At 35.4% G+C, this 15,259-nt stretch overlaps 1 protein-coding gene across 2 annotated transcripts in view; it reads left to right on the plus strand.

The window, feature by feature from the left end:
* The window catches only part of wdfy4 (WDFY family member 4), a 95,556-nt gene that overhangs the window by 66,042 nt on the left and 14,255 nt on the right, over positions 1 to 15,259 (plus strand). For both annotated transcript variants that reach the window (XM_056470325.1, XM_056470326.1), the window contains 10 exons: positions 4,018 to 4,060; positions 4,608 to 4,727; positions 4,826 to 4,943; positions 6,123 to 6,232; positions 8,819 to 8,972; positions 9,093 to 9,184; positions 10,095 to 10,307; positions 11,910 to 12,042; positions 13,732 to 13,889; positions 14,040 to 14,198. In XM_056470325.1, coding sequence (XP_056326300.1) covers positions 4,018 to 4,060; positions 4,608 to 4,727; positions 4,826 to 4,943; positions 6,123 to 6,232; positions 8,819 to 8,972; positions 9,093 to 9,184; positions 10,095 to 10,307; positions 11,910 to 12,042; positions 13,732 to 13,889; positions 14,040 to 14,198 — 1,300 coding nt within the window. The remainder of the gene's footprint in view (positions 1 to 4,017; positions 4,061 to 4,607; positions 4,728 to 4,825; positions 4,944 to 6,122; positions 6,233 to 8,818; positions 8,973 to 9,092; positions 9,185 to 10,094; positions 10,308 to 11,909; positions 12,043 to 13,731; positions 13,890 to 14,039; positions 14,199 to 15,259) is intronic.

The following is a 15,259-nucleotide window of genomic DNA, read 5'->3' on the forward strand; positions in this document are numbered from 1 at the left end:
TCTCCCTCTCTTGCCAAATACAGACTTCCAGTCGTCTTCATAGAATCGGAATCTTGTCCGTCCCGCTGCCTGGAGACCACAGGGTTGCGTTTGGTGTTTAGCTTCGTCAGGTTAGGCAGTACGCGAGTGCATTCAGGCAACTGTGTGAACAAATTATCAAAAAGTCCGAGTTCTGTCAGGTTTGTCAGCCCAGCCAAAGTGGGAGGAAGAGTGTTTAGACGATTCATACCCAAGTTTAGAACCTGCAGGTTTTTTAAACTTCCTATTTCAGGTGATAAACCAGCAGAATCCAGGTTGTTGTTACAGAGGTTAAGGTGAATCAATGATCTCAAAAGTCCGAGGTTTTCAGGAAGGCGCTCGATTTGGTTACTGTGAAGGTCTAACCAACGCAAGCCAGTGAACTGGCCAATGAATTCGGGTATTGTTTTCAATTTATTCCGGCTTAGGTCAAGTTCTTCAACATTTCGTAACTTTAGCAGGCATTTGGGAAATGTGGCAATGCCTATGTTGCTCAGATCAAGTCGTAGTTTTCCTTCTGCAGTTGCTCTTAGGGCATTTTTAGCCATTTTCAATGTGATCTTCGTACCTTTGGCTCCTGCCGCTCTCTTCCCTTTAGCCATGGAGCTGCACAGACACAGATTAATGGTTAAACGCTTCTGAAGCATCTATTTGATTAAGTCTTAACTGGAGTCATGTAATTATTATCTCAGGACCTTGTAGCTTTAAACATGTACGACTTAATGATGGGACAGTTTAGCTGTTTGCACTGGGAAAGAGGAAATCATGTATGCCCACAGGCGAGATTGGGGGCCGCGAAGGTGTTGGCCATTAATATTTACACCCGACTCACTCACTCACTCACTCACTCACCCAGCTCACCCTAAAGGTATCTTTTAGGATAATGTCGTTCTCTAATTAAGGCTAAACCAGATAACAGCGGCCAACACATATCTAGGGAAAAGCTGTTTGTGTTTTCCGTCTGATTGATCCGGGGCGGCTCTAGCTATCCATGTGACTGCATGGAGAGAGTCAAATCAGTGCTTTGATAAATGACACTAGAAAGAGATTTAAACTTGCTCCCTTCATATCTTCCCATTAAAAAGGAGGAGTGGCTGCATTGTAAGCCCTTTGGCGACTCATTAATCACATTGGTAGATGGGCTAATACGGTTCGTACTGTTTCTATTAGACCTTTTGTTTTTGAATCCGTTGCATCCGAGAGGTGCAATTACAGAGAGCTGACCATCGGCGCGATCCATCTTCATGTTGTTTGTGATTCGCTGATTCTGAACCCCTCCAAACGCAGAGAAAATTGGACGATGTTTGCTATTTTTCGTGACATATGGAATATAATAGATGTCACAACTACATGATTTCGAAGCAGGAATCGTTTGTAAATGGGATATACTTTCTAACTGAGGAATATGGATTTTTTTTGGAGGAATTGTTTAGTGAGGCTAGTGTAAACCGGAATTTAATTCAGTAAAAGTGATTTTAAAAATGTTATATGTTATGTGAAACGTAAACATTAGAAAGTCTGATTGTGTCCAATATTATCAACTTTTTTGTTGCTTTTAAAATGATATGCGAATAACTAGTTTAAAATAGTTTCCTTTTTTGTGTGTATGTATGTATGTGTGTATATATATATATATATATATATATATATATATATATATATATATATATATATATATATATATATATATATATGTATGTATATATATATATATATATATATATATATATATATATAAACAATATGATGGTTTAACATTTATTGTCTTTGATGGTTGTACCACTACTTGTATCTCTAGTCACTTTACTATATCAGTTCGTAGATGTATGGAGTCAATCTAGGGCCATATATACTTTTAAAATAAAAGAAGGATTGGCTAACAAAAAATAAAGTATTTAGTATTTACAAAAAATAAATAAATAAATGTAAATCTCAAAAAAAAAAAAATCACAAAGCAAAAATGTATTTTTGAGAAATAAAAATGTATTTTGCTAATAAAAATAAAGAACTGCTTCGGTTTCCCTCACAATTACAAAAACATGTGGTATAGTTGAATTGGGTAGGCTAAATTGTCCAAAGTGTATGTGTGTGAATGAGTGCGTGTGGATGTTTCCCAGTGATGGGTTGGAGCTGGAAGGGCACCTGCTGCGTAAAACATATGCTGTATAAGTTGGCGGTTCATTCCACTGTGGCGACCCCAGATTAATAAAGGGACTAAGCTGAAAATAAAATGAATGAATGAATGAAAATAAAGAGCTGCAAAGGGAAAATTAAGTTTTGAGAAATAAAAATTTAATTTGAAAACAAAAAGAAGAGTTGCAAAATCAAGCAGAGCAAAAAAAAAAACCCAAAACACACACACACACACACACATAAATAAATAAATATATAAATACATATATAACTAAATATATAAATAAATAAATAAAAATTAAATAAATAAAATATATTCAACCATGAGTTCACAATGCTGTTTTCACTTTGCACCTCACGTTTTTGCGCGTTTCACTTTGTGGCCCCTTTGTGGCCCCAGTATCACTGAGGTGGTCTTACAGCTCAGTAAGTTCGGGCCTGCCGTAAATGCCCAAGTTCCCTTGACTCTGCCCCCTTGTCAAATCAGTGATGGGTTTTTAAAGGCAATGCTATAAAAAACGTTTTGCAAATATATGTAGTTTTTTATTGCAAATGTTTAATTTTTTTTTCTCTCTGCTTTATTTTTATTTTGTTCTTTGCTATTTTTTTTTGTTTGAAAACTTCATTTTATTTCTCAAAACTTAATTTTCCCTTTGCAGTTCTTTATTTTTGTTATCAAATTTATTTATTTTTCCTCAAAAATATAGTTTTGCTTTGTGATTTTTTTTTGTAGATTTGCATTTCTTTATTTATTTTTGCTCAATACTTTATTTTTTGTTTGCAAAACTTTTATTTAATTTGCAAGTATATATGACGCTAGATTGACTCAATATAGATGCATTGAAACATATTTTATTATCTTTTAACTTTTGTGTGACCTTTGTTATTTTTTCTGTAGTTTAGCACTTTATGACAATCTCAGAAAAGTTAAAATAATTAACGCTAATAGGATTACACAAAAAAGTGTAGAAAATAACATAATTTTGCCCCAACCCACTATTGTTACTCAGGATTAATTTCATGCCCTCTCCGGTGTAAATGAAGACTTAAATAAGTTTCGTTTACTCACGGTTTTTATACAAGGTCCACAACAGAATTGCTTGAGAGTCTGGGGAGGATCTTCAGACTGTAGACCAAAAAGAAGCTTTGTCCTGTTTAACTTTAGTTACCAAGCAACGCCAGCACAGAGCTCCAGGAGTTTTTATTGTCCTGTGACCAGAGCTGCACAAAAGAAAGGGGAGTAAGAAGTGTTGCAGTGTTTGTGTTTTCACACTCCCTCAGATTACATTTCCAGAATGTTATTTGAGGCCCAGGACATTAATAGTTTCACCCATTAGCCATGAGCAAACTTCATATTTTCTTTTCTGTCTTTCATTCTTTACATGTGGGAGTAGTGAGAAATGCATGATCAACTTGCACGCATGTCAAATCACTTGTGATTTTGCATGTTTGGGGTCTCTTTTTGTCATCTGCTTATGTGTGTGAACGACAAAACAATCTTCTATGGTAATACTTTGTGTTTATAGTTATTTTCAAAAACCTATAGATGGCAGTATTTACTCCTTTTAAGGGCTGAAGTGGGATGACGGAGAAAAATCTTGCCCTTGTTTCCACAAGAATGTGTATGTTTCTTTTGGCTCTTCTGTCTGCTGAAAGACCATGAGCTTTCTCTGTTCCTCAACCTGTTGCTATGCAGCCATAGCAGACTTGGGTTAGATGACTAGAAAATTCACTAACTTTAAAGAAGTAAACAAATGCAATGGGCCTAACAGCACATTTGTTATTGAGTCAGATTTATTTAGATAGCACATTTCTTTGCATAACAATAAAAAAATTAATAAAATTTGTCTTGCTCTGTTCTTACAGAAAAACATCAGCAGTTGAGAAGACTGTCTTAATTAAATGGCAGGTAATGTGAACCATCAGTTACATCTCCCATAGTTAACCGTAATTCATTCAGTAATTTTCTTTCCTTCATTGATCTGGGGTCACCACAGCGGAATGAACCGCCGACTTGTCCAGCATGTGTTCTATGCAGCAGATTCCCTTCCAGCTGCAACCCATCACTGGGAAACACTCATACACTCCCATTCACACACATACACTACTGACAATTTAGCCTACCCAATTCACCTATACAACGTCTTTGGACTGTGGCGGAAACCGGAGCACCCGGAGGAAACCCACGCGAACATGGGGAGAACATGCAATCTACACACAGAAACGCTAACTGACCCGGCCGGGGCTCGAACCGACCTTCTTTCTGTGAGGCGATCGTGCTACCCACTGCGCCACCGTGACGGCCCTGTTAATTGTTATTTATTACAGTATATGCATACTGCATTTACAGTAAAAATGAATCCTATATTTTTTCCTCTCTGATTTACATTAATCTGAACATATTTTGTCTTAATCTGTACTGTTTTTGACCATGTTTATTCTATTTCTTTCCATAGAGGGGTGAAATCAGCAACTTTGAATACCTCATGCATCTAAACACACTTGCTGGACGGACGTACAATGACTTGATGCAGTATCCTATTTTCCCATGGATCATCGCTGATTATGAATCAGAGGTAAAATGAACATGCATGAAAACTTGAGATGCTTAAATTGTAAAGATTTTTTTTTTGTGATGCTGGAAATTGTTTTGTTTGTTTGTTGAACTTGTTAGACTCTGGATCTGTCCAGTCCTGCTACATTCAGAGATCTGTCTAAACCAATGGGAGCTCAAACTGAGAAGAGAAAAGAGAAGTTCATTCAGAGATACCTTGAAGTGGAAAATAATGATGGTAAACCATAACTGTTTATGTACTTTTCTGTTCTCACTCACTTTTCAGGCTTAGTCCCTGATTCATCAGGGGTCGCCCCAGCAAGATGAACTACCCTAATTTTCTGTTTTCATATGCAATTATTTTAGAAAGTCACAAGTGTTTTGTTACTAAACTCTAAAAGAACAATTCTGATTCGGTATACCAGTCTGAAATTTATACTTGCCAAGTGCTAAATGAACCAAATGTTAATTTGAGTCATTTCAAAAGCACAAGTTTGCTGTTTTAACATTTCAAATCAAACTTTGTAAAAATAGAAGACAAAAGTTAAAGAGTAAAAATAATAAAGGATATATTTACTATTGCATACGTTTAAAATAAAAATAATAATAGTAATAGTAATAATAGTTATTTATTATAAATATTATAAAAAATAGTTATTTAATAATGGTTAATTATTATTGTTATTATTATTATTATCATGTAAAACTTTGCAGTTCAGAAGTATTATGAGGATATTTCTTTAGTGATATATTTAATTTTATCCTGTGATTATTACTATATCAGCTACCACTATATTTGCTTGTAATAATAATAATAATAATAATAATAATAATAATAATAATAATAATAATAATAATAATAATTGCAATTAGTAAATTGCATTAATGAAATGATTAATAAACAGCCATTATCTTGTACCTATTACTTTTAGGGCTTGCAAGAGCAACTTTAAACAGTGACCTGCAGCAGTACTTAAAACAATATTGTCTACAATAATTTTCCACCAATAGTCAAACTATATGTACACCTTTTTGACTGTGTACTTGTCTTTGTGTTTACATGTGTGTAATGTGTGTTTTTCTTTATGTATTTATTGTCTTTTTCATATTTATTGTCAACGTTGTTAATAGTATATTGTTTTTGTGTTTGGAGTCTATATTTTGCACTGTCTGGAGCCAGCACCTAAGCTTTTCACTCATCATAGTACATGAGCTGCTGATGATGTCACAATAAAAAGGATTTGATTTGATAACTGCATTAAGTTATAAATTATTAATAATAATTTAAAAAATGAAATAATAATAATAATAATAAATTTTATTAACATTTAAATGTTTACATTTTACAGTTTTGTGCACTGTGTGATTAAATAACACTTTCATATATATTCTTATATATTGAACGTCATGTTCGCAGGTGATCTGTCAGCTCAGTGTCATTACTGCACACACTATTCCTCAGCCATCATAGTGGCCTCATACCTGGTGAGGATGGAGCCTTTTTCCCAGACCTTCCTCCAGCTGCAGGTAAACTTCACAAATCTCTCCTATATCGCACTTCTTATATTGAAGCAGAATTACAGAAACTGAAATAATAACATCTCCATTGGCCTGTTCTTTACCAAATCAAGCACAAACATGTCAGCTTCTCCCCTAAAATCAGATTTTTCTAAATTGAACTTACTTGATGAAATGAGCTTCATTGTTTTTGGCCTTATTTGGGGCTGTGCACGCTTTTTATTTTTTCCTTTCCCAAACCGAATTAGGGTACGATTTTAATATGTATGCAAATAAATTCTGTTACGTCAGTTGCGCGCAAAACCACATTTTGTTTTTAAAGAATATCTCATTTGTACACATGGAACCAATTGATTAAAATAAAAATGTCATGCATATTTGATACCCTATGTAACGTAATGCAAACATCAGGATAACACTTTGCAATGATATTTGCTTCACTTGAGCAGCTTTCCTCCGTACAGTAATATTCATAATCAGATTTGTGCCACTAACAGTATATTACTTTCATTCAATGAGGGCATTTGCTTTTACTGCAAATTACATAACTTCTCCAGAGATTTTCGTGTGGATGGATAAACTCCCTTGAAAAATAAAAAGCCTGAATCAATTGCTTGAAAATGTCTTGGATCTAAGCAATTGTTTTTTTGATTGTGATTCATACACTCATGGGGCCATTTTGGAGTTCTAGTCTTGCTTCCAGTAGAGCCTCGGCCTTACATATGCATTGAACAAACATATATATGATGGCAAGTCTTTCTTTGATCCTTTGTGTAATTTTTCTTTATTTTTTGTGCTCTTTTTCTATCACTTTTATGGTGTTTTTCCTTCAGATACTTTACTTCCAGATTAAATTAGAAAATGCAGGCTTTGTACTCACCCAAAATTTTAATTATTATATTACCCAAGATTTTTGGCTGAAACCGGTTCAGATAAAGTGAGTCAACAGTAACTGGCACTTTTTAAGATCAAAAAATATATATAGGCAATACAAAATGAATACCCCCATCTCTTGACCATACATTTAGGTCTTATAAAGCGAAGTAATCAGTTTGTGGAAGAAACTTAACATGATGTACAACATTATTAGTAATAATCCTCTCCTTTTTTAACAATGTACAAAACCACATGAATTGTATATTTTTCTTAAAGACCTATTTCTGGTTCTTTTTTTTTGCCTATTAGGATAGGTCATTATCTGAACAGGAAGTGAAGATGGAGATAGAGAGGGGTCAGTGCAGGATTGGGAAAAGCCTGTTAGTCGGGACTTGAACTGTTTGAAGCACAATATTCATGCATGTCAGCTCTCTGCCCATGAGGCTTTCAGGTTTAGACCAAAAATAAATAGATTGCAGCTCTAGAATAAGCACAAATTTATACCACTTAGATCAACAGTATAACAAACATGTCCTCCCTGTAGTAAACAATCCACAGACTGATCTTTTCACTTTATAAGACCTCAATGTACACTACCTGACAAAAGTCTTGTCATCAATCCCAGTTGTAATAGCAACAAAAAAACTTGATTTTTAGTCGATCATTTGGAAAACTGTCAGAAGACCAATTTTTCACATGAATCATCTGTGGAACTGCATCCCAGTCATCACAAATATTGCAGAAGACCTATTGGAACCCCCATGGACCCAAGATTCTCATAGAAATCAGTCAAGTTGGTGAAAGAAAAATCATGATTTAAGGATTACATTCAGTATGATGGCATGTTATAAATCTGCAGAGTAGATGGTAACATCGACAGCCTGAGGTAACAAGACATTTGTGCTGCCCATTACATTGCAAACCACAGGAAAGGGCAAAATCTTTAGCTGGATAGCGTTCCTTCTCATACTTTAAGCTTCACATCAATGTTGCTGAAAGCAAAGAAGGTCAAGGTGCTCCTGGATTGGCCAGCCCAGTCACCAGATATGAACATTATTGAGCATGTCTAGGGTAAGATGGAGATGAGGCATTGCAGATGAATCCAAAGAATCCTGATGAACTCTGGGAGTCCTGCAAAAACGCTTTCTTTGCCATTCCAGATGACTTTATTAATAAGTTATTTGAGTCATTGCAGAGATGTATAGATGCAGTCATCCAATGTCATGGAAATCATACTCTATATTAATTCTTTTTCCACTGCACCATGACTTTATTTTCTATACTGTACATTATTTCTGTTAAGTGACAAGACTTTTGTCTAAGCAAAGTCAGACCTTACTGTCCTAATTAAATAATTAAAAATCAAGGCATGATCATATTTTATTTTGGTAAAATAAGTGTAATCTAGAGGCTTTTGCCTTTCATATAAGCCACTTCTGATACCAAATGGTCAACTAGAAGTCAAGTTACTATTTGGTGTTCCTAAAACTTGGACAAGACTTTTGTCAGGTAGTGTACCAGGTGTACCATTTGTGCATATATTTGTCAAAATGCCAATGGTTATTGACTTGCCTTTTATAAGGGCCACTGTTTCAGCTAAAAAAATTCTTTAATGTAGTTCTAAAGAAAAAAATCAATCATTTAAATCTTGGATGGCAAGAGGGTGAGTACATTTATCAGCAAGTTACATTTTTAAACTGTCAATGTCTTTATTTGTAGGGTGGAACATTTGATGTTCCAGAACGGATGTTCCACAGCATTCAGAACGAGTGGGAATCTGCATCTAAGGACAACATGAGTGATGTCAGGGAGCTCATCCCAGAATTTTTCTACCTCCCGGACTTTCTTGTTAATTCCAACCAGTTTGACTTTGGTAAATTTGTTTTGGTTGTATTTTTGACCATAATTTGATGTCAAAGTTATTGTAAAGTTATCAAAGCACCTGTAAATGACCTGAATAATAAGCCTCTAAATATGTGTATTGATACTATAGGCTGCATGCAGGATGGGACACTATTAAATGATGTGGTTTTGCCACCATGGGCCAAAGGAGACCCCCAGGAGTTCATCAGAGTACACAGAGAGGTCAGTTTATTCTATCAAAGATGTCCGTCACACTCAAAATAGGCCACCAGCATCAGTAAATCAACTCCTGCTGTACTGTACATACACTTAGGCTCTACATGAGACAATGAGAGTCAGTGCAATTAGAGCACAATACCACGCTTCATGAAAACAAGCATAGGAGTTACAGTATCAGTGTCATTGCACCATTCATACCCAGCTAAACTTGGCAATAGTTAAATAATTTTTTTTTGCCTTTCTTGAGATAATAAGCACTTGTTGAGTTGATCAAGGAAGCCCCATTACTCTGTTTAACGCCGTTGTAATTAGAAGATAACAGGCCCAATTCAGCGCAAGTACAATATCTGCACTCTCCTTTACTCCATTACTGAAGCCTGCTGGTTATTGGAATGAATGCTTTCTTTCTCACCATGTTACGCCCGCAGGCATATAAAGGCCAGGCATTATCTGTTCCCAATCTACAGAGCAATATTTGTATCATTTCTAAATGGCATGAAATGAGCTATTCTGTCTACTCGCCTTCCTTCGTATGCAAATAAAGAGAAATATAGGGATCTCCCACAATTTAGTGCTTATGAGCTGCTTTGATTATACTTGTTATTTTAAGGATTTTTTGCTCATGTTTGGACACTTTAGCCAATTCTAAAATACTCAAATATTGGAATAATAACACGGAATGGGAATACAAACTTTTAGACTATAATTCATAGATAAGATTGTGAACCATAATCAGTGGCTCAGATGGAATAATATCTTTTTTAAATGCATTATTGTGCAATCTCTTTGACCTGATATGTGTAAACAGCTTTTCCACCTGCACTTCTTTGGATATAAAAGTTACGAGGTGACTGATAGCATATTAGTCTCCGTCCAGATCTGCTGACTGACAGAGTTCGCTCTCTCTCCACAGGCTCTTGAGAGTGATTATGTGAGCGCACGTCTGCATCTTTGGATTGATCTGATTTTCGGCTACAAGCAGCAGGGAATGCCTGCAGTCGAGGCCCTCAACACCTTTCACCCCTACTTTTACACTGACAAACACGATAGAGCCAGCATGAAGGATCCTGTCATGAAAAGCACTGTGCTTGGCTACATAAACAACTTTGGCCAAATGCCAAAACAGGTAGGGTAGTTGAATACACTGTTGTCTGTTGATTTTGTTGTACATATGAAGTGGCAATTTAAAGTGCTTTTGACAACATTATATACACTCAAAAAATGTATACTTGTTTAAAAGGAGCTGAAAAACACAATTCTTGAGATTTTTTGGGGGACAACTTAATTGTTTTATGTTCAATCCACTTAAATTTGTTAAGTTAATAAATGTGTGTGGGGACAACATGAATTGTGTTTAACCCGGCAGTTTTTACAGTGTACTAAGGATGTGTAACTATTACAACTCCTACCTGACAAGCCATTGAGTATTTTTTGATCCATAACTAATAATGGATAAATGGTCAATATTTTTATGTTTAGTATTTTCTTGTATTATATTATATTTAGCCTAAATATTTAAAAATAAGACAATGTAATTCATCAGTTTAAAATTATTTTAGATATCGAATATATTCATTTAGAAGTAACAAAAGAATATGTGAAGTATTACGTTAGCTAGGCATCCATCCAAATATTTGAATGCATACATTGGGATTAAAAACACAGATATACATGACATATAAATGACTATAAAATTTAAAGAAACACTACACTTATGCACTCATTTGAGGCAGATTTTGTTTTTAAATACATGAATAAAACAATGGAAAAACTAGCCTCTGAATGCAAGATAAGCAAAATTCTTTTTATTTTAAAAAAAATAAAGTTACTATGGCATCTCCAGTTGCAGCGGAACCTTGGTTTTATGTCTCGTCTGAAAGATGGTGCTCACTGAGCAGTATAGATTCCCCATCAATATACTGGGGTGTTAGGACCCACACAGAGTGCAGGTTGAGCACCCCCTGCTGGCCTAACTAACACCACTTCGGCAGCAACCTAGCTTTTCCATGTGGTCTCCCATCCAGGTACTGCTTAGCTTTAGTGGGCGACCATGTGAGAGTTGCAGAGAGGTAGCTGCCGGCATTTTTTTATGATGATTTTGTTTCTACTGAACACAGGGAGAAGACATTGTGTTTAAGTCTCAAATTAAGATACAGTGTTCAAGTTACATTTGCAAAGTTGTATGGAAACTAAATTAATTATTAAATTGTTACTATTTTTGAAGATTAATGAATTGAGTTTTACAATACAGCAAAGGTAATCTACATGTAGAAATACGAGAAATGAGCATGCACCATTAAAATCAATGTGAACCAGAAGTTGCTGAGACTTTTGTTACAATATATTGATGTACTTATGTTCCAACTGAAACGCAATCCGCTTGTTAAGACGTGACGTCTTAACAGTCTCTGGACTTGCTGCATCACAGACACCAATATTTTAACAATTTATAAAAAATTTATCACTTTCTGGCCACCTGATATTAGGCATGGATATATATATATTGCGATTTGTGATTTTTTTTTAATTTTTTTTTTAAAGTATTACATTGCTTTGTAAACATAAATAGCAATAAACATTGTAAATTTTGATTTCACACGGACTTTAAGTAGCCAATATCAGCTATATATATATGCTAAAATTACAACATTTTATACTTTTTTTTTCAATCATTTATTTCTTCTGTACTGTATATTAAATTCTATAATAAAATGTTTTATTTTTCCAGATCTTCACAAAACCACACGCAAGCCGTACGTCCAACAAGAGTACTGCTGGGAAAGAGACTTCGGTATCCAGTCAGATAACCCCATTTTTCTTTAAATTGGACAAGCTCAAGCCCTCCGCTCAGGCAGTAAAAGGTACACTGCATTCTTAATATGAACATTCACAGCTCTGTGATAGAACCCCCCACTCCATTTAATCATTCATAGTCACCTTGTTATTTTATTCCATTCCTCAATTATTTTTTACAAGATGGGGCCACGTCTACTGGGAGCAATAGGAGCCGCAAGGCAGAAGATGCTGGCTAGACTTTTTGCAGGCTCATTTTCTCAGCCGTAGCTCCATTCAGCTCCAGCTATTTGTTAGGCCGCTCTTGATGATACAGCCAGTGAGGCTTATTTAATAATCGGAATATCCCAAAAGGATCTCTCTGTAAAATGAGATGATTCGCTTCCGCTCCATCTCTTGTCTCTCACTCAATATCTTGTTCTCACATCTGGAGTTACTTTATCATTCTGATCAGTAAATCCAACAAGGAAAAATTTAAAGGGCGTCTTGAGTGAAATTTGCAATCATCTCAGGCTTCATTATGATTTCTGTTGCTGTTCTGCTGTCAGTGAGTGGGAATTACTTGCCCTCGCATATATAGGTCATTTAAAAGTAGACTACTTCTGCCTAATAACCTCACAACCTCACAGATATTAAAGTTTTATTTTAGGTTGTTTTATTGTATTTTTTTTACCAGATTGTTTACATTTAAAAAAACTGAAGTGAAAATATCCAGTGGCGGAGCTACAATTTTTTACATAGGGTAAAAGAAAATAAAAACAAACAAAAAAAAAATACTGCAATTACACCGAGCAGTCTTCAAACAGACCTAGATTTAAAAGAAAAGAAAAGAAAAAAGCACATTGTTTTTGCTTCTTTATAAATAAGCCTGATATCTCACCCTTTCTATTCATGTTTAACTGACCCTATGCAAAATTATAAAAGTCTGGTAACATCTGATCCAGTTAAAAATACATTTATCCTAAATAAAAATATCCATTATCATACCTACACATTAAAATCAGCAATCGATCTAAAAACATTTTTCTGTAGAGAGTATATGAGCTGGTTATTCCATTTAAAAAAAAATTTACTCACTAACAGCTAGCCTAAGATTACTTCCCCATAATAGCAAAACATTTGAGCATCATTAATTGAATATAATAACTTACATACATAAAATGTGCATGAAATACTAGCACAGATGAAGTATAGCGTTAACTGTCTAAAGAGCAAATTGATCTCTCTAATCTCATTAAGTTAACTGATGTCGTCGGTGCCTTGTTAACTTACACAGCAGATAATAAACGTTCCATAGCAAACAATCCTTGAGTCTGTTAAGGGGAGGGGGGGCTCTGAACTGCTAATAATTCTGACTTCAACTGTATATTAGAGAAGTTACTTTAAACTGTTGGAATATTTTACATTATTATTTTATTTGTCCAAAAAATGCAGCCTTTTAGTCTAAGACTTTTCAAAAGCATGATAAAGTCTTACTGACCTCGAATCTTTGATTGGTAGTTTATTGATAACTTTATTGATAAATAACGTTATGATAGCTGTTTTAACATTAAGTTATGATTGAACTGCCTCTTGTTATAGTTATGAAATAGTTTGATAACAAGCAGAAAATGTTCATGGGCCGATGACATGACCACATTGAAATGTCTATAGAATGTCCAGCTATATAATATTGCAGTGTTTTTTTCCCCAACTGCCCTAAAATTGTTGCTGCAGCATGTTAATAATGCTGATTTTCCCATTTTCTCTTTTTACAGAGCTCTCATTGGGGCCTGTTGGTCAGATAGTGTGTAAAGAGAAGGATGTGCTGGTCGTGGAAAAAAACAAACTTCTCATCCCTTCACAGTGGAACACGTACTTCTCCTGGGGCTCTTATGACCAGACCTGCTCCTTTGGAAGCTACACTGGAGAAAAGGTTTGCTTTTATTGTTTGTCTAGCACCACAACTAGAGTCACCAATTGTTATGTTCATTCACATTTTCCTGTTGTCTCAATGAATTATTGTTTAATACGGTTGAATCTGTTTGGCTGTTAAAGTCTGCTTGCTTTCTTACCTTTGCTTCAGAGCTTTGGAGTGTGTGAGAGCCTGTCAGACTGGGGAGAGCCTGTGTGTGCTGCCTGTCCCAACAACAGCACCATCATCACAGCCGGGACGAGCACTGTAGTGTGTGTGTGGGAAGTTTTAATTAGCAAGGACAAACTCAAACGTATGAGATTAAAACAGGTCAGTCTTACACTGGTTTTCAGTCATTTAGCTTGTTTGAAGTGTTTGTTTTTGAATTTGGAGCATTTTCTTCCTTATTTGGTGTTCATTTGGCCATAAGTTAACATAGCAATCATGTTCAGATCTGCAACAAATAAAATGGTACAAGATCACCAGAAAAAGGAGGTCTTGGAGGATCTGGAGGTGTGGAAAAAGCAGTATGACCCAACTGAACCACAAACCAGGCTTTATCTTAATGTGTGATGAGTGAACTATTAAAATATATTCGCAGCAGGCACACAAAATCATAAGACGTTGATATTAGGTTAGATTTAGGTCATGACACCAGGTGACCAAAATTCAATGCCTAGTCAGCGTCAAAGGACAACGTTATTTTGACGTCTAATAATGACGTCAAATTAAATTGATATTTGGTTGACTTTAGGTTGTGTTGGAAAGTGACTAAAATCCAGCATCTGATAGATGTCATAGTGGTAACGTCCACACAGCGTCAAGGTGATTAGACGTTGATATTTGGTTGATTTTAGGTTAGACATTGGACATTTGATGTCGACCTGATGTTGGGTTCTGATGTCAACCTGGTTTTCATTTCAAAACAAAATCCAATGTCTTCACGACGTTGGGGTAGAACGTCAATATGACGTCATGTTGATGTCCTGTGCCTGCAGGGTACATGTATGTGACCCTTGACCACAAGACCAAAATCAATAATTTTGTCAAAAAATACATTTTATGGGTCAAAATTATCTATTTTTTAATCTTATGCCAAAAATCTATTCAATATAAAGTAGATGACACGGTGGCTCAGTGGTTAGCACTGTTGCCTCACAGCAAGAAGGTCGCTGGTTTGATTCCTCTCTGGGTCATTTGGCATTTCTGTGTGGAGTTTGCATGAATAAACTAATTTGGTCGTAGTGTATGTGTGTGAATGAGTGTGTATGGATGTTTCCCAGTACTGGGTTGTAACTGGAAGGGCATCTGCTGTGTAAAACAAATGCTGGATAAGTTGGTGATTCATTCCGCTGTGGCAACTCCTGATGAAAGGGACTAAGCCAAAGAAA

Source organism: Danio aesculapii, chromosome 13 (genome assembly GCF_903798145.1).
Source record: "Danio aesculapii chromosome 13, fDanAes4.1, whole genome shotgun sequence".
NCBI lineage: Eukaryota > Metazoa > Chordata > Actinopteri > Cypriniformes > Danionidae > Danio > Danio aesculapii.